General features: G+C 55.0%; 7 protein-coding genes across 7 annotated transcripts; 3 read left to right on the top strand and 4 right to left on the bottom strand.

Annotated features, from left to right (window-relative positions):
- Positions 1-284: 284 nt before the first annotated feature.
- Positions 285-7,052, top strand: J4E87_008431 (uncharacterized protein; the record flags this gene model as incomplete). The annotated part of the gene is made up of 3 exons (XM_049380020.1): positions 285-573; positions 625-5,150; positions 5,202-7,052. The coding sequence occupies 3 exons, from the start codon at positions 285-287 to the stop codon at positions 7,050-7,052; spliced, it is 6,666 nt and encodes a 2,221-aa protein (XP_049230289.1).
- A 3,228-nt stretch (positions 7,053-10,280) lies between these two features.
- J4E87_008432 (uncharacterized protein) lies at positions 10,281-12,245 on the bottom strand (the record flags this gene model as incomplete). The annotated part of the gene is made up of 3 exons (XM_049380021.1): positions 10,281-11,522; positions 11,571-11,939; positions 11,988-12,245. The coding sequence occupies 3 exons, from the start codon at positions 12,243-12,245 to the stop codon at positions 10,281-10,283; spliced, it is 1,869 nt and encodes a 622-aa protein (XP_049230290.1).
- A 386-nt stretch (positions 12,246-12,631) lies between these two features.
- Positions 12,632-13,936, top strand: J4E87_008433 (uncharacterized protein; the record flags this gene model as incomplete). Its single annotated transcript, XM_049380022.1, has 3 exons — positions 12,632-12,662; positions 12,711-12,886; positions 12,941-13,936. 3 exons carry the CDS (start codon positions 12,632-12,634, stop codon positions 13,934-13,936), a joined length of 1,203 nt encoding a protein of 400 aa, XP_049230291.1.
- Positions 13,937-14,924: 988 nt separating this feature from the next.
- Positions 14,925-16,821, top strand: J4E87_008434 (uncharacterized protein; the record flags this gene model as incomplete). Its single annotated transcript, XM_049380023.1, has 3 exons — positions 14,925-15,165; positions 15,230-15,530; positions 15,657-16,821. 3 exons carry the CDS (start codon positions 14,925-14,927, stop codon positions 16,819-16,821), a joined length of 1,707 nt encoding a protein of 568 aa, XP_049230292.1.
- Positions 16,822-17,471: 650 nt separating this feature from the next.
- On the bottom strand, positions 17,472-20,622 carry KLP1 (Kinesin heavy chain; the record flags this gene model as incomplete). The annotated part of the gene is made up of 6 exons (XM_049380024.1): positions 17,472-17,742; positions 17,825-18,102; positions 18,153-20,324; positions 20,380-20,474; positions 20,539-20,558; positions 20,618-20,622. 6 exons carry the CDS (start codon positions 20,620-20,622, stop codon positions 17,472-17,474), a joined length of 2,841 nt encoding a protein of 946 aa, XP_049230293.1.
- Positions 20,623-21,407: 785 nt separating this feature from the next.
- On the bottom strand, positions 21,408-22,112 carry UBC2 (Ubiquitin-conjugating enzyme E2 2; the record flags this gene model as incomplete). Its single annotated transcript, XM_049380025.1, has 4 exons — positions 21,408-21,531; positions 21,587-21,811; positions 21,929-21,993; positions 22,071-22,112. 4 exons carry the CDS (start codon positions 22,110-22,112, stop codon positions 21,408-21,410), a joined length of 456 nt encoding a protein of 151 aa, XP_049230294.1.
- Positions 22,113-22,776: 664 nt separating this feature from the next.
- Positions 22,777-24,732, bottom strand: J4E87_008437 (uncharacterized protein; the record flags this gene model as incomplete). The annotated part of the gene is made up of 2 exons (XM_049380026.1): positions 22,777-23,856; positions 23,923-24,732. The coding sequence occupies 2 exons, from the start codon at positions 24,730-24,732 to the stop codon at positions 22,777-22,779; spliced, it is 1,890 nt and encodes a 629-aa protein (XP_049230295.1).
- Between the last annotated feature and the right edge of the window lie 2,925 nt (positions 24,733-27,657).

Below are 27,657 nucleotides of genomic sequence, written 5' to 3' on the forward strand. Positions count from 1 at the left end.
CGCGGAAGGTGCGGCGGGTGAAGGTGGAGGTAGTGAATGGAAGACGTCGAGTGAAGGCGTCGGAGAAAGACGCACATGTGCTATGACCTCAAGCCTGCGAGGCAGCCGCGCTAGTGGTTGGCCCCTGCGCGACCGTCGTCAAACAACTGAACTCGCGACTTTGACCGCGGACCCGTTCATTGTTCGCGTCAACACCACCCCCCTCCTTTGTCTCTTTTCTCCCCGGGACCCACTCGACCGACCCGGAGAATGGTTCGAGGCCTGCAATAAACTAATACACCATCATGGCGGCATCCGTCGACGTCGGCTACCTGGCCGCGTCCTATTCCGTCCCAGAGACAACCCTACAGTCATTACTATCCGAGCCCACCGTCGAGCTCGTCCAGACGCTCCTCACCCAGATCGAAGCGAAGGCGCGCGCATACGATGACCTCCAATCGGAGAAGATCCGCACCGATGTCGAGCGCGAAGCCGCCATCCAGGGCGGAGAGCAGCGCGCGCGCACCCTGAAGGCCACCGCAGAGAAGGCGCAGAAGGAGGCCGAGGAATTGAAGAAGAAGCTAGTCCAAGAGGGTACGAGATGCGTAAGCCATGCATGTCTAATTGATACTGACGCGTTTATAGAAAATGCACGGCAAGAGGCAGAGTCGGCGCTGCACAACCTGCGCGCCACGGCCACCAGCTCGACGTCTGAGACGCAGGCGCTCGAGTCGCGCATCAAGACGCTCGAGTCCCAGAACCGCGACCTCATGGCCATGCACGAGACCAAGACGACCGCACACGACCGCCTCGCCAAGGAGCTCACCGAGCAACACCAGAAGTCTGTTGAGCTGCGCAAGCAGGTGTCGACGCTCGAGGAGAAGACGCAGTCGCTCGAGAGCGCCGCCACTAATGTCAAGTTCCGCGAGGCCAACCTGCAGCAGGAGATCGAGCAGCTCCGCAGCAACAACGACTGGTATACGACCGAGCTCAAGACGCGCGCAGACGACCACAGCAAGTACCGGAAGGAGAAGAACGCCCAGATTGCCCAACTCCAGCGCGAGAACGCCGACGCCGCCGAGACCATCGACACCCTAAACCGCTCCGAGACGCTGTTGCGACAACACATTGAGGAGCTCAAGGGCAAGGCCGAGGAGGACCGCCTGCGCATCGAGGAGCTCGAGAACGCAGCCTCAGCCGCCGAGGCCCACTTCCGCATTGAGCTCGACAGCGCGCGCCGCCTGTCGACGCTGCACCAGCAGAACAACGAGATGACCAAGAAGCGCTTGGAGCAGCTGCAGTCGGACAGCAGTCGCGTACAAGAGGAAGCCGCGACCGAGATTGGCCAGCTCATGGCCGAAGTCGAGGCGGAACGCGAGAGGGCTGCCGAGGCCGATGCGCGCACCGCTGAGCTGGAGACGCTCGTCGAGACCCTCAAGAGCGACAACTCGGAGCTTCGAAGCTCCGTCCGCGTTCCCGGAACACCGCGACACGGCATGAGCATGAATGGTGGCTTCAGCACGCCCGGCCGAGCTGGTTCGCCCGCTGTCGTCTTCTCCCCTGGCGGCTCGCAGCTCAAGACCGATGCGTCCAAGACCCAGCTACTGATCGAGAACAATGACCTCAAGAAAGAGCTTCGCAAGGTCCGTGAGAAGTTGGAAGAGAACACCGGTGTCCTCAACGACATGCTGCAGGAGCTGGAGCGTCACCAACCCGAATTCGACGAACTTCGCCGCCAGAACGATGCCCTGAACGAGCAGAACAACGAAATCAGCGCGCTTCTCGAAGAAGCTATTGCCGAACGCGAGGCAGCACAGCGCGACTCGCGCAAGGCCCTGGGTGACTTGGAAGGCGTACACAACGAATCCGCTCTACTGCGTCGCCAGGTACAGGATATGACGATCCAGCTGCGGACATTGTTATGGCGTCGCCAGATTGAAGAGCAGGGTCTGGGCAGCCTCACAGAGGAACAGCAAGAGTTCATCGTCAACGCTGTCGAGAACAACCAAGTACCGGACAAGCACGTACCAGACGACTCGCCTACACACCAGATGATCACGAAGCACTTGGTCCTCTACAAGGACATTGCTACCCTCCAGCAACAGAACGCCGAACTGACGCGCACACTCCGACAAGTGGGCGACGAACAGGAGAGGCAAGAGGTTCGCATGAAGTCTGAGCAATACCAGCAAGACGTCGAAGAGCTCGGCCGTCTACGCTCCGTGGTCGCTGAGAAAGAAGAAGAGATCAAGTCACTCAACGTTCGCTCGCAAACACTCAAGACCGAGCGCGACATGTACAGCCGCATAGTTGGCGGCCGGGGTCAGTTGCCGTCTCACTCGCAGTCAACATCCGCTTTCGCACAATCTGTGCCTGCAGGCGGAGCTCCTTTGCTTCTCGAGAACGGCTCTTCATCCCGCGAGATCCCAGAGTACAGCAAGCTTATCAAGGACCTTCAATCACACATTGACCTGCTCAAGGAGGAGAGTGCCACAGACCGCACTACACTCAAGGCGCAGGTTGATAATCTGACCAAGGACAATTCTCAGCTCCAGAGCGACAAACTCCGTTTCGAATCGCAGGTGCGTCGAGAGCAGGACAGGTACGCTCGTCTTGAGGGCAGCATCAAACTGCTTCAATCTGAAAAGGACTCCCTCCAGGAACGCTACAACAAGGTCCAAGCCACCATGGCCCAACAGGACGACAGGCTTGTCAAGGCCACCCAAAACGCTGCGGAAGCTGAGGCACGTCTTCAGAGCTTGCAGGGTGAGATGGTGCAGCTCAAGGCATCTCGGGAAATGTCCGCGACCATCGAAGCACGTCTCAAGGAAAGGAACCAGGAGTTGATGACCGAGCGCGATCGGTTGAGCAACATGGTGTCTTCGATTCAGAGTCTGCGCAACGAAGCTGAGTTGGCCACCGCGGAAAGCCGTCGCGAGTTGCAGAACACGGTGGACAAGCTTCGGACAGATTTGCAGAACGCTGAAAGCAAGCTGGAAGACGAGATCGCCGAGCACAAGAGGGCCACCCAGCAACGAGACTACGAGCGAACCGAAACGCAACGACGGATCGACGACCTCATCGCAGCACGTAACAGTGCCGAGGTCAAGTCCGCGACCGCTGAAACGACACGCCACCAGTTGGAGCAACGCCTCAAGGACCTCCAGAACCAACTCCAGTCATCAGAGGAGCGCCTACAGGCTCTTCAACCACGATCGCAGGCCAATGATGAGCAAGATCCTGTCAGCCGTGAGGAAGAGCTGGCTGAACAGGTCTCGGATCTTAAGCGCAAGATCGAGCGCAAGGAAGAGGATCTGGAGGCCGTCACAGCCCAGATTGCCGGCTTTCAGGACATCGCCCAGGATGCTGAGAACCGATTGCAGACCTTCGTCGAGGCTCACGAACGACTCCAAGAGCAACTTAACCTTGCACAAGAAGAGAAGGATGCTACCATCCGCGACCTGCAACAGCGCGTAGAAGACATCTCTTCTGAGCTCGCGTCAAGCAGCACCGAGCTTACCGAACTGCGAGGAAAGCATGAGCAAGACACGTTGGTCCTCAGACAAGAGAAGGAAACCTTGGAAGCAGAGATCACCCGACTCAACAACGATGTAGCCGACTACAAGGCTGAGGCCGAGAACCAGATGCAATACGTCAAGACCCAAGCCGACATCGCCGAGCGCGCCCAGAAAGACTACGAGCACGAGTTCCAGAAGCACGCCGAGAGCATGACGAAGCTTCGGGAGCTGCGGGATGAATACAACCAGCTTCAATCCCAGATCACAGAGTTCAAGACGCAAGCAGAAGCTGCACGCACAACGCTGGAGCAGAGTCAAGAACACTGGAAGTCTACTGAGGGCCGTTATGAGGAGCAGCTTGCTGAAGCCAGACGCCGCCACGACGACTTGAAGCAATACAACCAGACATTGCTCAAGCAGTTCGACGAATACAAAGAGCAAATCAACAGCTTGAAGAACGACCGGGGTGCATCGACTGGGGAGCCAAGCAGCACGGAGTCCGGCTCCAACAACCTTCAGGACATCGAGACCTATCTCCGCCGAGAGAAGGAAATTCTGGAGGTTCAGTTGAACCTGAAAGTGCAGGAGTCTAAGCGTCTCGAGCAGCAACTCACACACGCCCAGGGTCAGCTCGACCAGACGCGAGAGAAGCTACTGGAAGAGCAAGCCAAGGCCTCGGGTTCGCAGAGCAACTCCAGCCTCGCACATCTCAACAAGAACCTCGAAGAACTCAACGTCTACCGAGAGAGCAATGCGACGTTGCGCAGTGAAAACACACGTCTCCAGGCCTCGTTTGCCGAGAAGGCCAAGGCACTGGAGGATCTGCAGGCTGAGTTGGAACCCTTGCAAGTTCGCGTAACTGAACTTGAGGGCGAGCTCGAGCTCAACGTAGGCCACCTCAAGGCTGTTGAGGAGGATCGCGACCGCTGGCAGAAGCGTCACCAGGATGTGCTCCAGCGATACGATCGCATCGACCCCAAGGACCTCGAAGATCTCAAACAACAGATCGAAAACCACAAGGTCGAGCGCGATCAGGCATTGGAGCAGGTAGCCGGCCTCAACGAACAGATTACAGCTCTCACAAGTGACGTACAGAAGGCGAATGCTGAGCGAGATAACATCAAGGCGGCCGAGCGAGAAAAGTTCCAAAAGACGCATAATCAGCGCATGTCAGAGAAGAGGGCTGAAATCACCGCACTCACTGCACAACTCAAGGAGTCGCAAGAATCATGTACAAGCCTACAAGAGGAGGTCGACCGCATCCGCCAAGAGCTCACCAATGCACAAGCCACAAGTGCGAACGCTGGACAATCCCAGGAGCGAACGGCGGCACTTCAGAAGGAGTTGGAGCAGACCCGCGCACGACTGGCGACGACCCAGCAAGAGCTTAATGCTGCGAAGACTGCTCGCGACGAAGCCATTGCTCAGGCGAACACTTCTACTCACGCGGCTGAGAATGCAGATGCGGGCGAGGAGGGTCAGATCAACGAGAACCCTGACGCTACGACACCCCAGCTGGCTGTTCTGCAGAAGCAGCTGGGTGAAGCTCAGCAAAAGGCTTCGAATGCCGAGAGCAGCCGATCTGCCATTGCAAACCAACTATCCGAGCTACAGGCGCAGCTGTCGACACTGGGCGAGCTCCAGAAGGAAGCCGTAAGTTCCAGACACGTTCATGTTAAATACCCCAGACTAACGTTTCCGCAGGCTACCAAAGACACCACCATCGGCGAGCTTCGGAACCAGCTTGCACAGCAACAACCGTCATCGAACCCGGCTTCTGGCGAGCCCGCAACCGACTCTACCACGGCCGTGGAGACTGGAAAGCTCAAGGAGGAGCTCGCTGCGAAGGCCGCCGAAGTCGACGATTTGCGGGCTCAACTTGCTAGTGCGAAGTCTGCACAACAACCCGCAGAGGGCCAGACACAACCGGAAGCCTCGCAGAACGATGAACAGATCACAGCCCTGAAGGCTTCACTCGACCAGCGAGAGGCCGAGCTGAACGAACTCGAAGCATCGTTGAAAGCCCGTGAAGACACGATCACTAGGAGAGAAGGCGCCCTGGAGAAGATCAAGAACAAGTACAACGAGTCTATCAAGAAGACCAAGGCCGAATCCAGCGAACAGGTCGAACGCTTGAAGGAGGCTCATCAAGCCGAGCTCGAGAGTCTACGACAAGAGAAGCAGGCCGCTGCCTCGACTCAAAACGCCCCCAGTGAAGGGACAACCGAGACTCAACCTGTACCGGATGGCATGATTAACACACAAGACCTGCCCCGACCTGCAGTCACGGAGGACCAGCTCAGGAAGTGGTTCAAGACCAACAGCGGGGTGTTAGCAGTGGTGAAATCTCAGATTCACATGAACCTCGAGAAGCAAACAGCTGCGAGGGATGAGAAGATCAAACAGCTCAACGAACAGATCAAGCAGCTCAACATGCAGATCGAACAGCTCAAGACACAGAAAGCCATCGATGGCATTACGGGTGTGAAGCAGGAATCTGAACAACCGAAGGCGGCTGGTTCGGGCGAGGATCTGGCCACCGTCAACGCTGCTTGGGAGAAGAAGCTGAAGGAGAAGCTCGAGGAACTAGAAGCGAAGCTGACCAAGACACATGAACTGAAGGCGAAACTCAACGCTTCACAGTTGAAACTGTTCAGAACCAGGTTCAGCTACGTCGAGAAGGCTGCGAAGGAGACGCCGACCGAGGAGGTCGCAAAGGTGTACACCGTTGCGCTGACCCAGAAGCCTGTGGAAGCCACCAAGCCTGCACAACCCGCCACACCCGCCAAGCCTGCTGCCGCACAAGCTGCGCCAAATACATCAACACCAGCACAGCAACAGCCAGCAGCGCCTTCAGCGACAAACACTCCCCAAGCGAACGGCACCAACAACGCTACGCCTACTCAGGCCACCCAGCCCAACCCCTTCCTCCAAGCTGCCGGCCACGGCACCAACCCAAACCCCTTCCAGCAAAACCAGAACCAAATAGGACGAGGACTACCTCAGCCAGGTTTCACAGTCCAAGGCCAAGCCCAAGCTCAACAGCCGCAAGCACAGCAGCAACAGCAATCCGGACGCGGCGCAGGAACCGGACTTCAGGCTCCACGCGGCGCCCTCCAATCCAACATCCCCCGTGGTGGTGGTGGTGGTGGTGTTGGTGGAACCGGTATCCCCATGCCTGGCGGACGCGGACGAGGCCAGAACCAACCGCAGCAACAACAAGGACAGCAAGGTCAAAACCAGAACCAGCAACAACAGCAGAACCAAGGTCCGGGTGCATCGCAAATCGGTCGCGGAGGCGGTCGAGGCGGTGGACGGGGGCGTGGTCAACAGGGTCAGAATCAAGCTCAAAATCAGAGTTCGCCTGCGAGGGGTGGGCTTAATCCTGGTGCGCCGGGTTTCCAGCCTGGACAACCTGGTCAAGCTGGACGGGGTCAGAAGCGTGGGGCTGAGGATGATAGTGAGGGTGCGACGAGAGGGGGGAAGAGGGCGAGGGGTGGACGTGGAGGTGGTGGTGGTGGTGGTAATGGAGGGGGGCAGGGTGGCGCTGAGTAGAGAATTGTTCACGAGTTTGAGGATTCAAGGGATGGGATGGATGAGATGAGATGGGGATGCGAGCATATATATTTTCTCTTTTGTTCAATGTTTTCAGAGTTTCACGTTCATGGTTCTCTTTTTCTCGAGGGATGAAGGATGTGTTTATCAAAATGGGGGTATACAGCGAAGTTCATGCATGGGAATAGTAAGGGCTCTGGGATAAGTTTTGCGGATTTCTTTCCGAAGATGATTCGGGTGGAGGGAAAGAGAGAAAGGGCATGTGTGGTTGTACTATATCATAGCATTGCAGGGTGTTTATGGGAATTTGAGATTTTTGTGCATTTTAGGATTATGGGGTTTGATGGGGTTGTGCTGTGCATGTGCTGATTGACGTGGATGGTATGTGAGTCGAGAACTAGAGATTCTGCAAGTGATGGCATTTGGGTAGGTGGGGGAGGCGGAGGGGAGGCGGAGGGGTGGAGGTGGAGGTCTCGCGACAGCTTTCTTGTCTTCTCATAACTTGCGCGTGCTTGTGCATGTCACCTACATGATTCAATCATTTTCCCCGGCTAACGCTACGTCATCCTCCCCATCTCCAACGCCGATCTTCCAATACTAACCCACCAACACCCCGCGGGATTACCTCCGCATCCATCCCCACGTGTGCATCATCCCCGATCACGCGACAGAACCTGTCAACCCCGGAATCGGCAACCCATGCCAAGCTCAATCTTCTCTAGATAAGCTTCTCGCGCGCTAGTGGTGCCCTCTTTGACGTCGCTTTACTCGCTGCACGTATGGGAACCAAGAGGCTAAGGCGCGAGATCTGCCTGGATGGAAAGCTTGGATGGGAAGAGCCCGGTAGATAGGAGGGTGGGATGTGAGTGGGTGGGCGATGGTTAAGTTTGTTAGTTAGGGTGTGGTTTGGGGACGGGTGAAGCCGGGGTCTAGAGAAAGTACGGGCGGGCTTGGGTGATCTTCGGAGAAGGAAATTGTGGGTTACGTAGGGTGATGAGCTGGGATCTGCGGTGAGCGGGATGGGGGTTGTGGATATATGGTGCGGGTTGCGTCTTCGGGTCTTCTAGAATAATACGTTGACTTCAGTTTTGGACATACCTCGATACCTGGAGACAGCGGGACCGAAGACTACCTTGGTATACATAACAAGACGCCACAAACATCAACGAACGATACAACGGCGTACAACACTCGGTTCTCAATTCTACCGGCACACGCACATCTCTGGTTAGAACGCAATATCCCACGATGTCACCACACTCAACACAAGACCCATGTATCCCCTACGGCCGGGGCGGAGCAGGAAACATGCGTACGTCCCCCTTCCCCTTGCCCTCCCCATCCTCCCTTCTCCCCCATCCAAACTAACCCACCGCCAGACCGCCGTTCCTCCATAGCGCACACCTGGGCAAACATCCTCTCCTCGTCTTCCTCCACGTCCACTTCCAACAACAAACTCGTCCTCACATCCAGCCCCGCCGACCACTACGCCGCGTCGAAAACAGAACGTAGAAGACATTCAAGTTCGAGGTCGGAAGGAGGGAGGAAAAGTAGTGTAGAGGGGAGGAGGAGGGCGAGTAGTCTTTGGAGTAGGGAGACGGGTGATACGGGTGGGCATGAGTCGAGATGGGGGAGGTTATTCAAGATGGGGAAAAGAGAGAAGCAGCATACGGATGGGGGGAAGGATGTGGAGGATGAATAAGAGGGGGAGGTGAGGATGCAAAAGTCACAGGTTGATTTTTTGGTCGAGTGTCATGTCGTGCAGGATACGTCTGTACATTTCTTTGGATGTTCATGTTCATGTTTATTCCTTTATCTTTAGCTTACTAGCGAGAATGATACCAATTTCTTCCTTATTCATTTATACACAAAACATCCCCTTTCCTCCTGCTTCTCATCCACCCTTTCCCCACCGTCCTCATCCTCCCCTCCCACTTCCTCCTCAAATACCTCAACCCCCTTCCAGCTCCCATCCTTTAACCTCCTAATCACGCGCCCTCGACCGCGACCGCGACCTCGCGCGCGTATCCAAGTGCCCCGTAACCTTGCGCAACCCCGGGACAAGACCCGAAAGCCTCTTGCGACTCCGCATGCTAGACCTGATTTATGATTAACTCGATATGAGTCGTCGGTGTAGGGAGTGACTGTGTACTCTGGTTCTCCTTTTTCACTGGCGGAATCGTCGCGTCTGATGTAATCTGTGTACGAGGACTTCAAGCAGGCGACGGGCCGAGGCGATGACGAGCGGTCGGTGGTTGCGTGATTGGTGTTACTGGGGGGAAGATGGATTTCGCTGAAGCGTTTGTGACTTTCACTCGTCCGTGTATAGCTTTCACTCGTGCGTATCCGGTCTTCACTTGAGCGTATGCGGCTTTCGCTCAAGCTTGGGCGCGAGTTTATGAAGGATATCGCATCGCACCGGATAGAAGGGCGGCGAGGAGCTATAGTTGGTCGAGGCGTCATAATTGGGACAGTAAGACTGGTTTGGTGTGTAGTTGGGGGCATGGAGAAGATGACGTGCGGTAAAGAGAGGAAATCATTCATCTTGTACAACCACCATGGCACATGTCCCAACCCACATATTAAAAGCCAACGACCTCTGCGCAAGGACCACATCCGCCATCGAATCAACCTCCATACCAACATATTAATATCTCCGATCTTCGTCTGACCCGCTGGTTTGGAAATGAACGCGTGCGTGTACGATACACAACATGTCCTTTCACACCGACATACCGGATCATGGCTTCTCTCAACTGCGAACTGACGTGTATTTTTATCCCAGGCGTATTTTGATTCGCCTGTCGAAGGGATCTGCTTCGTCTGTTTCTTCCGCATGCGGTAAAGGTAGACCACATGGCGCACAGTTCTGCCACATTCTTGCATGCAACATGTGAAACAGCAAGGGCGGGCCGTCGATCGTTCACCCCAGACACCCCAAGCTGCGGGATGTCTTTCACAATACACGTGCGAAACGTTGCAAATCATGTGGCGGTCTGGGTTGGAGTTTCGGTATTTATTGCTGGGTTTGGGGTTGCTCGTGTAGATCGAGATTGGCGGGGTGGTTGATATTGGCATCGCTTTTCTTTGTTCTCCAGTCAGGGTACTTTGTCAACTTGCGATATGAATGGCTGCTGCTTACAGGACGCGAGTCAGTTGATTTGAAGGTGTTATGACATTGCATTGCTTATTCATATACAATCGTGATCTTCAGGTGGCCATGGCCGCCTACAATGGCACCGCCGCACCGTCACCTCGCAGATCACTACCTCCACTCCAGACCTGCACACCGTCGTCTACATGTCGCCGGATGATCTGGCCCCGACCAAACATACCACGTCCGTAGCCGTCCAGTTGCTTGACGTTATGACCGAGTGCTCGCAGCTCCTCTACGACCTTTTGGTCGATACCCTCTTCCAGGTAAATCGTCGCATCAGTCATCTTGCCGTCGGCGCTAGGCATGCCGGCTCCGATGCAGAAGCGTGGTGAATCTAGCGCAGCTTGCGGGTTAAGCTTGAAGACTTCCTGGTTGAGGAGTACCTGTACATGGCCCTGAGGTTGCATGAAACCGCCCATGACGCCGTACACGGAGTGCAGACTACCATCGTTGATGTATGTTGTCAGGCCAGGGATGATAGTGTGGTATGGTCGCTTTCTCGGGGCCAGAACATTCGGGTGGTCTTTGTCGAGACTGAAGTTTGCACCTCGGTTTTGCAGAGTGAAACCGCAGCCTTTGGGAATGATGGCAGTACCAAATCCGCCGTAGTTGCTGTTGATGAAGGAGATTGCGTTTCCTTCGGGGTCAGAACAGCAGAAGTAGACAGTGTCGCTTTGCAGATGTGCTGGAGAACCATGGACAGGGGCTGAGATGGCCTTCTTTTGATCGAATAGTTTCGCTCGCTCAGCAAGATACTCTTCCGAGATGAGCTCGGCAGATGGCACTTTGACGACGTTCGGGTCTGTGACGAACCAATGGGCATCACAGAAGGCAATTCGCAATGCTTCGATGACGGTGTGAAGATATTGCGTGCTGTTGTGGTCTTTGAGGCTCCACTTTGGAATCTTCTTCTGCTTCTCAAGTTCCTGGATAATGCCGAGGGCCATCAAAGCGACGATTCCTTGACCGTTTGGTGGATGTTCCCATAGCTCGATACCGCCGTCGGGTCGCTCTCCAACACCTTGGCCTGTGTACTTTAGCGAGATGGGGTCTACTGGCTCTGTCCCAGTTTCTGCATGGTGTTTGAGATCGTCCAAAGTGAGATAGCCACCGAGATCTTGTACTACTTTTACGAGCTGCTCGGCTACTTCGCCCTCGTAGAATCCTTTCTTTCCGTGCTTGGTCAGCAGTTTGAAGGTGTTACCCATGGTGGGGTTCTTCATGATTTCTCCGGCTTTGGGCGCCCTGCCATCCTTGAGCATCTCGCGGCCATTGGGCGATGCTTTCAAGAGGTCCTTTTCGCTCGCTGCCCACTATAGAATGTCAGAACGTCACCTGTTCATAAGCGTTGCAAAACTCACGAATGTTGCTGATAGCTCGGAGACTGGGAAACCGTTCTCCGCGAGATCAATGGCCGGCGCGAGCACGTCCTCCATGCTGACCTTTCCACTACCAAATCGCTCAACACAGTCAACCCATCCTGCTGCTGCGCCAGGCACTGTCGCGGCATGTACATGATCCATGGGAATCTGACCGCTCTGGCCTTCTGCAATGTTGAGGTCTTTCCTGACCTTGTCGAGGGTGACGTTCGCACCACTCCGGCCGGAACCGTTCATGGCAGATACCTTCTTCGTCTTCGCATCGTAGTACAGACAGAACATATCACCACCGATGCCCGTTGAGCCCGGCTCTGTGACATTGATGGCTGCCGCAACGGCCACCGCAGCATCCTTCGTAACGTTAGCATGAGATCGAAGTGGTGATGGATTACGTCATACTGCCGCATTACCACCTTTCCTCAGGATCTCAATTCCAGCAGCGGCTGCAAGTGGCTGCGTACATGACACAATGCTTTTGGTGCTATGTACGACTGAGCGTCGACTGGGAAAATGGACGAATTGGGGCTCGGGATGTGGGTAGACATTGCGGGTATTCGAAGTTGTGCTATCCATGGCGACTTTGGCGACTTTGGCGGGCCGTTCTTGCTCAGGCTCTTGTTGGGGTTTGGACCTCTTGCTTCGTCGTGGGGTAGGCATGGGGACTTGAATTGTGAAGCTTGGAGCTATGAGTGGGGTACGGGCAAGCTGCTATGGTATACCTAGGTACCTAAGTAGTCTCCAACGGTTATCCCCGGAGATGGTTGATGCCGTTCAACGTGCCGATTTCGCTCGATAATCCCTCGGGACATATCGCAGCGTCCCCGCCTATCTCCATGACGTCTCCATAACAGGAAGGTGGTAAGGCGGTGTAGTCCGCTTTAATCTGCCGGGGTGAGGGTTATCATCACGTGCACACGTTCCGAGCCGATCGGAACGCGCATTGGACATGGAGAAATTCACAGATTGGAGCTTGAGGCAACTCGACGATGCTTACAACGTCATGGATATGTCGCAATTGCCTGTCGCGCATTGCTCGTCCGTTGATGAATCGCGGCATTCGGCTCCAGAGTAATGGTATGTATTGAATGTGTCCGGTTTGGCCCAGTCGCTAACATCGCATAGCTGCGACATTCGAGTCTATACCCCCAGCCCTCCTCACAAGAGCCCGCGCAATCGTTTCCGAGCATAAGCAACTCACAGAAAAGCTTTCAAATGGCTTTGACACACGCGCGGCAAAGAAGCTCGGCGAGTACAGCCCGATCGTGAACGCATTAGGAGAATGGGACAAAGCCAATGAGGTAAGCGGGACATCGCAGCCAGCAGGAGCACTTCAGTAGCTGATATGGACTAAGTCTGTGACAGAGCTCACCTCGATGATACACGACTCCTCGACCGATCCCGAACTACGATCACTCGCTTCCGACGACCTTGGAGAAACCCGAACACAGCTCGCCAATGCTTCACAGAACCTCATCACCTCTCTGGTGCCGGTACACCCATTTGCACACCTACCATGTCTTCTGGAAATACGGCCTGGCGCAGGCGGATCAGAGGCAGCTATATTTGCGGGGGACCTCTTCCGCATGTACTCAGCCTTCTGCAACCGCAACGGCTTTCGCACAAACCTCCTCAAGTATGAGAACATAAACGGCACAACTGAAGCGGGTGTACCGCTATCAGAAGCCATCATCGAGGTGGAGAACGATGGCGCATATGGCGTCTTCCGATGTGAAGCAGGCGTACACAGAGTGCAGCGCGTGCCCGCCACTGAGGCCAAAGGACGTACACACACGAGCGCGGCATCCGTACACGTCCTACCTAGTCTACAGGAGAACTCCGCAGAAGAGCAGGACTTCGAAGACCCTGAGAGCGACTACTACATCGACGTGAAAGAGGTCAAATTAGAAGTCATGAGGGCAAGCGGTGCCGGTGGCCAGCACGTCAACAAGACCGAGTCAGCAGTTCGGCTAACGCATATTCCCACAAACACGGTCGTCGCGATGCAAGATTCTAGATCCCAGCACAAGAACAAAGAGAAGGCTTGGGCGCTTCTGCGCTCGCGTATCGCCCAGTCAAGACGCGAGAAACGTGAAGAGGAGATGGCCAACATGCGACGAAGCGTTATTGGTGTGGCGAAGATGGGCCGCGGTGACAAGGTGCGGACCTACAACTGGGGGCAGCAGCGGGTTACCGACCATAGGAGTGGAACCACTGTGCATGATTTAGACGATGTAATGGGTGGTGGCCAGACGCTTGAGAAGGTCATGGAGAGTGTCCGCAGCTGGCTCATGGAGCGAGATGTTGAAGCCTTGATCGCGGATGATGCTGGATCGAAGGACAAGAAGTGAGGTGCAGAGGTATGCCCGGACAGAGATGATCTTTCTCATCCGGTATCCGTATTGCACAACATGTACGAAAGGCACCTGGAGAGCAAGCCTGTGGAATTACATCGCCGAACCAGCGCTCAACAAAAAGCAGGGCCATCCACGTAGACGTACGCTGTCGGATGCATTCATGCGAACTGCCGGAACCGCACCGCCGGAATCGCGAATTCAAATGGTTTCAATCGAGCTACACCCAGTACTTGTTTTCATCTTTGTTTCCAACTTGACTGCGGCAGCATTCATGAGAAGTCCCATTCTGTCTAACTAAACAGTATAGTCGTCAAATGAATACTTCGTCTGGTAGATAAGATAGGCTTGCGAACTGCATGTAGGCTACTCAGAATCCCACCGGGGTCACATTACCCTATGTACGCCATCTTTACCACAACGCAACCTGCACACCAGAACCGATCTATCCAGGCCCGCCACCAAAAACAAAAAGCTCGTAGCTGAGCCGCTCGCCAAGTCCATAGGGCCCGATTCCCACACTGCGGGGTACATGGAACCTTTTCCCGGCAAAGATGCTAGCCACAAAGGCCTCTTCCTCACGATGTCGCTACAATCGAGTCAGTCTAACCATGCGCCACCTTCGATCCAAAATGGGCCCAGATCGTCACATTGCTGAAACGTTGGTCAATTCCCCGCACTCAGTAGCTGCAAACTACCCCAGGTTTCGCTTGTGCTAGTCACTGGAAACAGTTCGAGTGGGTCGAATGTGGGCTTGGTACGCGCCTACTGGATCGCTACATGAAGTTGACTGCATGTTTGAGAGGCCAAGGTGAACTGATAGGAAGACGTTTTCAGGAATGTGGGGTGCGTTTGGTATCGGGATTGGAGATATAGGATAGTTATTATCCCGTTACTGGGGGTAGACAGTTGCAAGCACCTCGTCTCCTCCTTTCAAAGCCGCAGTATCGATTCAACGGGATTATCCTACTCAGCTTGCTAGATCATGGCTTCAGATACCATCCAACCCGACTACGAAAAGGAGAAACAACAAGTCAGCCATCATATCGAACATGCAAACCCGCATCATGCTACAGACTTGTCGCTGGAGTCACAGCATGACCAAACAGACCAAGGCGTGGACGTGAACAATGCCCACGCACTCAAAGGAGACGACTCAGATGGCAAGGTAGAATGGAGTATCCGTAGCATCTTCGCCGCCATCTTCCTCGCCGCATTGTATACTGGTACGATCCCTCCCATCTCCATCCCATCTCCACCCCAATTCCACCCTAGACTAACCCACCCCAGGCTCCCAAGTAATCCTCTACTTCGCCGGCGCCTCCCTCTCCTTCATCGAAGCCGATCTCAATCTCGACCGCGGCTCAGCCTGGTTGCCCACCGCCAACATCCTCGCCATCGCCGCCGTATGTCCCTACGCAGGCTACCTCCAAGACCTCTTCGGGAAACGCTACATCGCACTCTTTGGCTCTTTTTGCATCTGCCTCGGATGTGCGTTGATGGGCAGTGGACAGAATTTCGGACAGCTGTTGGCTGGCATGGCGATTTCGGGGGCGGGCGCTGCGACGGGGGAGTTGACTGGTCTTGCTGGGTATGTTGTGTTCCTTGTTTGCTTTCGTCTGTTGTCTTTCGTTGCGCTTTCTACGTTTATCTGTTCATCTTTATCTTCATGAACTCGTACAATACATCTAACACGCAACTAACACCCCCACCCCAGCCTCGCAGAAGTCGTCCCCGTAAAATACCGCGGCTACTCCCTCGCCCTCGTAACCGCCTTCGTCCTCCCCTTCTGCCCCTACCTCCTCTACGTAGAACTCTGGTCGCACACCTCCACCGGTCCAGGTTGGCGCTGGGGCCCCTGGGTCGCCCTAATCTTCAACGCAATCGTCGGCGTCGGCCTCGCCCTAACCTACTTCCCCCAGCGCCACACCAACTCCTCCCCCTCCTACACGCGAAAAGCGATCTTGAAAAGAATAGACTATGTAGGCGGTGTACTATCTATAACAGGCCTAACCCTCTTCCTCGTCGCCCTCCAATCAGGCGGCTACACCCACCCCTGGACCTCCGCATACGTCCTGTGTACCATGCTCATCGGCCTCTTCCTAATCGCCCTCTGGGTCCTCTGGGAATCAAAATACGCAGCACACCCCATGGTCCCCTCCGCCCTCTTCTCCGGCCAGCGCATCGTCGGTCTCGCGTATGTCGTTGCGTTTAGCGCCGGAATGAATTTCTTCAGCATACTTAATTTCTTTCCGGTTACGTTTAGTAGTGTTTACACACCCGATCCAGTTTCTATTGGCTTAAGGGGACTGGGACCGGCGCTTACGACGGCCGTGGGCGCGATATTTTTTAATGCGGCGCTATCTAGGTTTCCGGGGCATACGAGGGAGGTGTTGCTGCTGGCTGTGGGGATTATGACGGGTTTTGCTGGGGCACTGGCGGTTATGACGCCAGACAACGAACGCTTGGTTCTCTTTCTGGGATCCATGGCTGGCTTCGGTGTAGGCGGCGTTCTTGTCCCCGCTGCGACGGTTGCGATGCTGGTTTGTCCAGATTCGCTTATCACGACGGCTGCGGCGTTGTCGCTGTCGATTCGCACGGTTGGCGGCAGTATCGGGTATTCGATTTACTACAACATCTTCGCGGGGAAGCTGACTGCCAATCTACCAAAGTACACGGCGATGTATGCGGTGCAGGCTGGGTTGCCGCTGGAGAGTGTAGAGGCTTTCGTGGGCTTGTTTCTTACGGAGCCGGAGAAGTTGGCGGAGGCGGGTATCCTGGGTGTTACGCCAAAGGTTATTGAGGGTGCGACGGTTGGGACGAGATGGGCGTATAGTGAGAGTTTGAAGTATGTTTGGGTAAGTTGGACTTCTCCTCGCTGACTGCTTGATACCACGGAGCTAACGTTGGTGGCATTTAGTTCACGAGCATCGCCTTTGGCAGCATAGCAATAATCTGCACGCTCCTCCTCCCCAGCACAAAGAAGTACCAGACGAACCGGGTGGCAGTACGGATCTGAGAATTCTTTTCCTGACTACCTCCCGCATATCTGTCTTCACCTTCCTTACAGGTCAGCTCCATAGTTGTTACAATACCATCCGATTTCATGATCCTGCCATCCCACCTTTGGTTCATGATATGAAAGGAGAGGCCAGGAGGAATGAGCGTAAACAAAGAGCCTCATGCAAGGTATTCAAAGATAATGAATCTATGGTATAAAGTGGGTTTACGCAAAACAGTACGTAAAGCAGCGAAACAGACCAAGCGGCACCCACCTCTAGACGGCTAGTTCAAGTGCATGATTCAGTTCGGCATGCATCTCATTCCATCGCATCCATCCCTACCCTTGTCGGTCGTATACCCTTCCTTTCCTCCCTCCCTTCCTTCATCCCTCCACAACATAACGCGAGCGACGCCCAAAACACCCTTATACCATCCCATACCATCCCATCAATGATACCCACCCAAATCCATCTCGTACTCATACTCCATCCTCTCCACCCTTTCCACCCTTTCCCCATCCCCACTCCCACTACCGCTGATTAAAGAACCAGCTCGTCCGCTTCCCCTTATTCGCATCCCCTCCATCACCGTCCTGCTTCTGCAGATTGCCAATGACAGGGAGGACAGGCCCATCCGCGACGGGCCCACCACCGCCGCCACGAAGCGGTTTGGCGATGCGGGACCCGACGCCGCCGAAGCCAGCGTAAGATGCGCCGCCAGCGGGGGAACCGAGACCGCGGGTGGAACCCGCTTTGGCGGACTCGAGGCGCTCTTTGACGGCTGTGAGTTGGGCTTCGAAGCTGGCGAGGAAGAATAGTAGTTAGTATGGTGGGTGGTTTGTGAGGAAGAGGAGGAGGAGGAAAGGGTGGGGGAAGTACATACCGGTGATTCGCAGCTGTGAGTTTCTCCTGGGAGTCTTGCAACAAGCTTTCTAGAGACTGTATCCGCTCGTTGCGAGCCATGAGTTTGCGCTCAGCGATAGCGACTTCCTTCTTCAGGGAGCTGTTTTGCTCGACGAGTTGGCGCTGGACGACGGTGAGTTGCTCGAGGTTGCGCTCGAGGAACATCATCTTCTTCTGCTGAGCGCGGTTGTTGGAGGTACGGAGCACGTTGTTATACTGCTCGCGTGTCTCGTCTAGCGAAATCTCAAGCTCGACAACCTGTGGCTTATTAGCAATGCGTCTTCGTTCGAGAAGCTCAGTCTGCTCACTCGTTCACAGCGGTTCTGGAGATCGCGCATGAGGCTCTTCTTCATGTTGTCAAACTCGGCAATCTGCTGTTGCACAGTCTTGCCGTTGATGCCGTTGGCGACACCGTTGGCAATGGCGCCACTCTTAATGCGCTGTTGCAGGCTTTCGTTCTCGGCTTTGAGCTTCTGGTTCTCTTCCAGCATACGTGCAGTATCCTGCTTGAGACTTTCGACAAGTTCGAGGTTGCCTTCTTGTCGGGCAGAGTAGGCGTCGGCAAGGCGTGCCTTGAGCTCCTCCTTGTCTTGCTCCGAGAGGTTGCCCTCGAGAAGTTCCTCGTACTGCGTCTGCAGGGTCTCGCAGCGTGCCTCCAGTGCCTCGCGGCGCTTGGCATATGTGTTGTCCTCCTCACTGCGGGCAGTAAGGGAGAGCTCGGCTTGTCGTACAATGCCCTGTGTTTCGACAATCTTCTCCCGCAGGCCCTTGATCGCATCCGGAGCAATCGCCTCGCCGGCTGCGCTCATGTCGTGGAGCTGGTCTAGCTCCTCAATGATCTTCCGTATCGTGCGCTCGTTGTCACTGAACACCTCGCCGCCGAGATCGAAGCCGGCCATCATTTGTGCCATTGCCTCGGCCTTCTTCCTCTTCTTCTCGTCCATAGCGGCGGAAGTCTCCTTGGCGTTCATCTTTGCGTCCAGGAGCTGTTGCTTGACGTCGTCCAGCTCGGTGGTCAGCTCAGAGTTGGCTTCCTTCAGTCCGTCCATGGTGATTTGCGCCTCCTTGCTCTCAAACTGGATCTTCTCAACCTGCATGCGCATTTCGTTGAGCTCCATGGTGATTCGCTCATTGTCCTTGTTCGTCTTCGCGTCTCGGTCTTTGTAGTATTGAAGCTCCTCTTTGGCAGACTTGAGTTGGTCCTCGGCTTTGGCAAGCTGTGATTCTTTCTCGGCAACCTGGTCCTGGAGTTCGTTCTCTCTTCGCAGAAAATCATCCTTCTCGTCCTTGTCTAGTGGTATGCTGGGTGTACCTGCGCGTTCCAGGTCCATTCGCGAATCAGGTCGTGGCGTTTCCGAATTTCTCACACCTTCCAGTCTCGATGGCGTGCCCGGACGAGGCGTTGTCGCTGGCTTCCTTCCAGATGACGGACTTGTCTCTAGAGGCGGAATCCATTTCTCCTTGGGGACGCTTTCACCTGCACGCCAAACCGAGACTTCGCCCTCAAGCGAACCGATGTATGTTTCGTAGGACGTGACTTGTCCTTGTACCTTCTTGAGCATGGCCTTGAGCTCAGCCGGACTGAGTTCAGCGTTGACCTTGGCCTTGTTCTTGATAGTCTTTGCGCGCATACCGAATCGAAGTGTGCCCAGCGTTTCGGCATCGTTGTAACTACTTGGCGAACAGTTGATAATCAGAGTTGTCCGGGAGTTACCACCGAGCGATTCTTGAAGAATACGTGTGAGCTTCGAGTCTCGGTAGGGGATATGTTGCGTCTTGCTGTCGGTCAAGCAGTTGATGACCATGCCCAATGCACTCAAACTCTTGTTGATCTTCTTTGCTTCCTCCAGCGTCTGTCCACTCGCTCCGGTCTTGCCGACCTTCTCAGAACCAGCCAAATCGACCAAGAAGAGCTGTCCGCTCTTCAATGACCCGGTCTCGACGTTCTTCTGGTTGACCGTTACGACAAAGATGGAATGCGATCGCGAGGATTCGGCGTTCATGTTGGTAGCCGAGACCGCTCGTGCAGACCCACCTCTTCGGAGGACCTCGTAGACTTCTTCCTCGCTCGAAACGTATACTTCCAGCAGACCCTTGACGTAGACTCCCCTGTTCTTCTCTTCGTGCACCGGCAGATTGTCGTTTTGGGGAACCAAAAGATCGCGAATGCGCTCCATGTAAATCTCCATGTAACTGACGCGGACGGTGTATTCAATGTTGCTCGGCGATGCCAGAATGCTTGCGAAGATTTGCTGGATGATGCGCGGGATGACTCCCTTGCCGACCTCATCGTCCATATCGCTTCCCATCATGGTGTACGACTTTCCGGCTCCCGTCTGCCCGTAGGCGAAGACTGTTCCGTTGTATCCATTCAAGATATCGTCGACGGTGGGGCGGATGGAGTAGTCGAAGACGTCGGCCTGGCGGGAGTTCATGTCGAAAACGCGATCGAAGGTAAAGGCCCCGGAGGCCTCTTTCGACTAACACACAGCATTAGTGGCTCTGCTTTGCATCCCTCGAGCTGGCATGCCGTACCTGGATCGTACATGTGTCGTCGGATTTGAATTCGACTATGGGCTCTCCGCCGCTGGCTATCTCGACCTTGTTCTGCGGGCGGAACCGCGCCACCACTGCAGTCGTACCGTCAGTAACCCGTATCCCATGCGTCTCTGTGTCTCGTGTATGGCGGCGCACCTTTGATAGTATTGGAGCCCCTGTCGCCCGTTTTGTTAGCCATGCCACCCCTCTTCGCCGCCATGTTCGAGCTACTCACGACATGATTGCTGCTGTTCAGGCGGTGCGGCCCAGAGGCCTCGCTCTGTTTGCTTCGCTCGCGCTTCGGGGCAGGTGTTGCTGCAGGCCCGACGGGAGGTCCTGTTGTGGCACCGTCACGTCTCGCTGTGTCTCGGCGCGTGGGAGGTGGGTAATTACAGGCCCCGCTATGACTATGGTTAAGGGGAACTGCTGAAACGGCCACGGATCCGTCTTGGGGCTCGCCGGGGACTCCTTCGCTGCTCGCGCCTGGAGAAAGTGAGGGGACAACAGCACGGGGGCGCGCGCGGTGAGGGAGACGAGCGATGTTGATGCCGGGCTACTGTCGAGGTGCGGGCTCGGGCTTGTGTTGATACGCCCAGGGTCTGCATGCCCATAGCGCGCCTTCCTCCTCCCCGCCGCCAACGGCCGTGACGCAACCTGCCTGGTCAAAGCATGTTCTGCGCATCTTCCTTTACGGTGACCTCTTTGTCCCGCCTACTTGCATCGCTTCATGGCATTGTAGCAGTTGCAGCAAGATACCGCTGCATTGTGCCCAAGACAACTAACCAGGATCCCTGCATTAGTGGAGCGACAAAGACAATCACGCTTCTCTACATGATCAGCGATTCCAACGAAAACGGACGTATATTGGCTACGCCACGAACATAGAACCATAGTGAACCAAACTCCACGCCGCAGAGCCTCAAACAAAACGCCCCTGGCTGCCAGTAATAAACATGACATTGTCCCTGTTCCTTTTAACTCCATCCCATGCCGTCGTGTCGTGATATTCGTACCCCAGTCGCCCCTCAGTCCTCCCAGCTCTTCTCCACCGTCTCGCGCACGCGCTTGGTGTACTCCTTGCGGTTCTCTTTGTAAAGGTTCGATGCTTCGACATTGGCGGGAGATGAGGTGTTCGGGTCGTTTAACAGACTGGACCCTGTTAGCATGTGTCGCGCTGCAGCCCACCAGTTCTACTCTAACGTACCTCTGAATACTGGTCAGGATGGCTGCCACGTCGTACGTGGGTGACCACCGGTTTTGGAGAATGTCCAGACACAGCTCGCCGGTCCCGTATACGTTGGGATGGAACATCTGGCTAATAAACTTGACGCCCGGCGGCTTGTTTGGGTATGCCTCCTCGAAATGCATTATAAGACGGAAGGTCCCGTCTTCGAACGGTGTGTCTGCTGGGCCGATGATAACTGCGTTCCTGTCTATGTGTCAGCATTAAAGCTCAGACATATGTTATTGCCGCTGCTGTGTGTCCGAAAGTCGAGAGTGACTGCGAGGCTTGGTGTCGCGTGCGGGGGAATGCGGTGAGCCGTACCAGGTCATGACATTATCCGCAACTGGAGATGCAGAGACGCCGGCGGGAGGATCAGTTTGCATGCGCTGTTTTTGTCAGTACGGTGTTCTCTATTAAATTGCGCAAACATCCAGAGCTTGCTGGTGCTGCTCTAGTGGCGTACCTTGAAGTCGCGCATCAAACGGCGGCGGGCTGCAGTAGACATGGTTGTGCGTAGTTGATGGACGGAGCTCGAGGTAGTTGAAGCGGAGTGGGGGGTTGAGGTAGAACAGACACGGTGGATATAGCTACAATCAAGGTTGGTGGTACTGAGTCGCAGACGTAACTGGCACCTTCCGCTGTCGGTCGTTCGGCTTGTGGAGGCAAACGCCACCTCACGTGTAGCTTGAAACTTGGCTTATCGCAGTCCCCCAATCGTGGTACTCACCATTACACCCCTCCTTGTCCCCGCCGCTTCGCACCAGAGTCACACAGCTTCACAGCACCACCATCATTCTTTCACACATGATCAACGCCGACGTCAGTTCACACTGCACCGAGGTTACGTTTTCAGTTTTATTGTTGTACTGTGCTATACATAGCCAGATCACCCGTCGCCCATGTATGGCCTGTTCAAGATCATCATCGCCATAACGCCCTGCCCTTATATGCCCCAAAACGCCGTAGATGCTACTCATTCTGACCATGCTGTTTGCAGAAAGCTTGACAATACACACCCTGCGTCGTAAAGTCATACGCCATGAGTCGCTAATAAAACTGGACATTAACAGCATCGCTAGAAACAGACTGGAAACATGGAATCTCGGCATCCGTAATAACACAAATTTGTCGAAAGGGAAAAAAGTCATGGGTGCTTGGGAAATCCGCCCTCACTGGCCAGCTGCTCCAGCAAGACCATGGTGGGATGCCTGAGCTGACTTCTCACGGCCAAAGTAGTCCACGATGGGGAAGCGGGCGCGACGCTCAAGCTCATCCAGAGGAATGTGCGAGCGGATGAAGCGGTTCTGGTCGTTGGCCGGCGGCTGGTAGTCCCACGACTCCTTGCGACCAATCTTCAGTGCACTGCAAGCAACCTGGCGCATGCGCTGGCTTCGGACGACGTCGTTGTGGATGGTCTTGAAGTCCCACTTCTCGCGCGCCTCCGCCTCGAACTTGGCGAGCATCTTCTGGTTGTGAGGCTCTGGGGAAGTGGCAAGATCCTGCAGCTCCTGCGGGTCTTCAACCAGGTTGTAGAGTTGCGGTCCGTCGGCAAGGGAGTAAGTGAACTTCCACTCATGACGTCGGATCATGTAAGTCGGAGTAACGGTGCCTTCGCCCATGTACTCGCCGAACACTTCGTCCTTGCCTGGCTTGTCTGAGACAAGGTACTCGTGAAGGCTGACACCGTCTAGTGGCAGACGATCATCAACCTGTCCTCCGGCGAGGTCGACGAACGTGGGCAGGAGATCCATCGTGGACACTGACTCCTTGACCTTCTTGGGCGCGATGTTGGGCCCGTTGATAATCATCGGTACTCGCGCGCTGTTCTCATACCAGCTCATCTTGTACCACAGGCTCCTCTCACCAAGCATGTCACCATGGTCTCCAGAAAAGACAATGATGGTGTCCTTGTCCAGCCTGCAGTTCTTGAGAAGACGGACGAGCTTGCCAACCTGGTCGTCAACGAAGCTGCAAGCAGCGAAGTAGGCACGGCGCGCGCGGATCTTGGCCTCGTCTGGAACAGGGTTGTCCCACAGGTCGATGGTCTTGAGCAGACGCTGGGAGTGAGAGTCCTGGTTCGCTTGGGCGATCTCAACCTTGGGCAGGGGAATATCGACGCCCTCGTATCGGTCCCAGTACTCTTGGATCATGGTGTAGGGGTCGTGTGGGTGGGTCAAAGAGATGGTCAAGGCGAATGGCCGACGGCTCTCGGGGTCAGACCGAACGTAGTCGTAGAGGTACTGTTGAGCCTGAAGGTATGTGTTAGAAGTCTTCTTTGTACCGCTGCAGTGTACTGTACTACTGAGATTTCTCACCTTGTGCATGACATCTTCGTCATAGTCGAGCTGGTTGGATCGCACGCATGGTCCGGCTTGCATGACCGAAGCCATGTTGTGGTACCACTCTTGACGCTCCTCTGGCTTGTCCCAGTTGACGGACCATCCCAGGTCGCCAGGGTAGATGTCGGAAGTAAGTCGGTGCTCGAAGCCATGGAGCTGGTCCGGGCCGATGAAGTGCATCTTTCCTGCGAGCGCAGTCTCGTATCCTTCGCGGCGGAGGTAGTGGGCGTAGGTCGGGATCTCTGGACTCAGGATCGAGGCGTTATCGTATCCTCCGATCTTGGATGGCAACTGACCGCTGCACATGGTGAACCTAGATGGTGCACACAAAGGTGAGTTGCAGTAAGCGCTTGCGAAGTTGACGCCGGTCCTAGCAAGCTCATCAAGATGAGGTGTCTTGATAACTGACTCTGGGTCATTGAACTTTAGCATGGGTGCGGCCATCTGATCGGCCATAATGTACAAGATGTTGGGACGCTTTCCGTCTCCCGAAGTGCGAGCCTGAGTCGCATAGCTGTCCGACTGTTGACGAAGAGTCTGAGCAGTAATGAAATCGCTTCCGCCTTGCTGAGCATCTGAGAACCCGTTGCCGGAGAAGCCATCGCTATCGTTGACATGGCCGTTACCATTACCGTTCATGGCTGTAGAAGAGAAGGAAAAGTCGCCGCCAACGGGAGCCTGGGCCTCCTTGAGTGAGACGCCGCCGTCCTGGCTGAAGGCTTGCTTGGTGGTGTGGACATAGGATGAGGGCGGCGACTCTGGGTCTAGCAAGAGACTGGGTGCCATACTGTAGTGGCAGTGGCTGTGGTGGTAGACTTGAAGCTTCGATGGTATTGTAGGATTGTAGGAAGAAGCAATTAATTCCTGAATGTGGGTGAAGGCAGGAAACTTGGTGGGCAAACTCTGGTTGAGATGAGGGCAGTGGGACCTTTATAGATAAGAAGGATAAGAAGCGCGACGCCCCGGAAGTCGCGTCGGCCGCACGGTGTATGTGGGGAAGTGCGACCCTGACGCGCCTTACAAAAGGTTGGGTCGTGACTTCCAGCGGTCACGCAATCCTACGCAATCCACGCTTCGAGTGACCAATCCCGCCCGAACTAGTCCCTTTCGGGCGATGGCGAAATCCCACCTCTACGAGCACACCGCCCTCCAGGGCTGGTCTGACTTCAAAAGGCCCGACCGGCCGCAGTTCTATGTTCGATGCTGGAGGGATCATCATGTAGTGTTTCATCGAGCACGCGATCTTACCTCACGTCTTGGCTGGGGTATTCACCATTTAGCGAGCAGGGTTACATTAATCTAGAACAATATGATGTATCTTGTAATTCATAGTGATTGTTGCAAATCTCTGACATGAAATTCTTTCAGTGATTTCGTAGTCGCCTCGCCATTTCTGCGTAACATGCAAATTGTGTGCGCGGCCAGACTCTGGTAGCGCTCAGTCATCCTCCCGCGTTCCGCTGCAGGATTCATGATTGCCACGCTGCATCACCCATAGGTAGCAAGACTGGCCAGACCAATCCCTTGACAATCATATCCGCACAGCCATGCAACAGAATACAGCATGTCTGCCCGTCGCTAGCGCATGTATTGCCAGTGTGATCGATCCCTTTCGAGGAGCAGCGACCACGGACGTCGAGATTGACAACGCCATGCATAGGATCCATATGCAGGGTAGTCGATCAAGTCGGGACTACGTAACAGCCAAGCATGCAAGCATGTACATCCGCTAGAATTTGAGCACATGAGGAATTGATGAAGTTTGGGTAGGAGTAGTGGAGGACTTGGCACTTCGCTTGGCACCGCAAACCTTACTTGTGTAGTGTGCTTTGGTTGCTCTGTTCTACCTATTGACTGAACATCATCTTGACATTTCTGAACCAATACTGCATGCAATGGCTCAAATGCATGCTGCGCGTCCTCTTGCCACCGTTATCGCAAGCGCCACTCGGTCAACTCCTCGCGACCTCGCGACTCCTCGGGACGTCGCTCCTACGTGAACATGCATGGCACGCGAGCATTGAAGTCGTCCAGGCTCCACCCACCGGTATACACTTTGGTGTTCGGATCATCTAGCGACCGGTGCGAGGCGGAGTGTCCGCATGTTCTTCCAGATCCCACCGTCATTGGTCTGCTGCGTCCGCCTAGCCCGAGCGAGAGATGTCTCGTTGCATTGGCGAATCAACACTATTTGGTGCCAAGTGGCTGCAGGCTACTGATAGCGCGCTGCAGTCTCCAACGACACATGCATGCGGCTCTCCGAAGGCTCGCTGGCACTAGAGTCTTCGCAGGATTCACCGGACAGGCACGTGAACATGATTGTTTTGTCGGCTCGACCCGTTTGTGGTCTGACTCCTTCAAAGTCTCTCCGACCTGCACGCAGATTGATGTGTTGGCATCTATGCGCCGAGAAACTACTGTAATTGGACGTCGTATCAGTTCGGCCAGACTTGAGCTGCCTCGTGGTACAGTCGTCGTTCGGTTAGAGAACTGCAGGGGCAAGGGGCCTTCGGAGCTTATCCATCGTGTCCACAACTCCAGATGCAGTTATCCCCACGCGATGGTCTTGATTCTCGACTCGAGGGCTAGATCGCGCGCTGGACATGCATGCTTGCTCCGCTCCACCACCACTGTAAGCAGCATACAAATATTTCTGGAATGCGTTTTGAATTGTTGGTATACCCACCCACACCTAAATGTCATGTTTACATCCGAAGTCCACTAAACTATCTAAGGTCGTCGGGCCCACAAAAAGTAGTTCACCACATTACAACCCAGCAGTGATATCACAACTATCCTGTCCTCCAACACCACGACTAGCACAAAACAACATCAGTCATTATGCCCGCCACTCCATTCTTCCCTGGACTTTTTCTCCCATCCCGGGCAAGAAATCCTCGCAATCTCGATAACAACCACCTCCCCCACTTGCGCTAACAACCACCCCTTCGTGCCCGCCTGGTACGAATCGATAATGAAATCTTGCAGACGCGCAGAGCTGCGTCAGCCAGCCAACTGCATCTCCACATACGCTAATCGCCAGCATCCGCGACGCACGCACGACTTGCAGTCCCGTCCGTCAACGCACCGCCAATGTCCAGACATACCAGTCACGAGGACCCTCAAAACATCAAAACACCAAGGCAACCTAGCCAATCGCCGTCGCATCCGAAGACAAAGTCCGCGAGCTCAGTGTTCTTGGCATTTCCCCGACCGGCGTCCGATACTCTCGAATGACTCTTGATAACCAGGCGCCGGGTCGTCGCCCGAGCGTCGCGCGACGATCCGGTCGGTGAGAAAGCGACAAAGCGACGGCCCGGGACAACGACTCCGAGACGACCGACGACCGAAGTGCGCATAGTCGCCACTGAGCTTTGGGGTCCACATACGCTAGTGTGCGAGGAACTTCATGTTTTGAGCATGGTCGTGGAAGGGGGTGATTGGTGGATATGACGTCCAGCGCATACATCGCGGGTCTTCCGACTCGACTCGACTCGACTCGACTCGTGCTGCTGAGTCCTTGTTTGGCATGGTAATTCTCGCCGTAGTTGCTGATAAGGAGGGTGTAGCCGGAGAGCGGCCTTGCTAGGTCGCTGGCTGGCGTTACGTACGAGATGGTCATGAGACGTACAGGGGAGAGTATTTATCACGTCTATATTGCTGAAGCCAAATAGTATAGCAGGACCATGCATGCAAAGATGGTAAGCTAGG

Source organism: Alternaria ethzedia, assembly GCF_023757985.1.
Source record: "Alternaria ethzedia strain BMP 0044 chromosome Unknown scaffold_26, whole genome shotgun sequence".
NCBI classification, from domain to species: Eukaryota; Fungi; Ascomycota; class Dothideomycetes; order Pleosporales; family Pleosporaceae; genus Alternaria; species Alternaria ethzedia.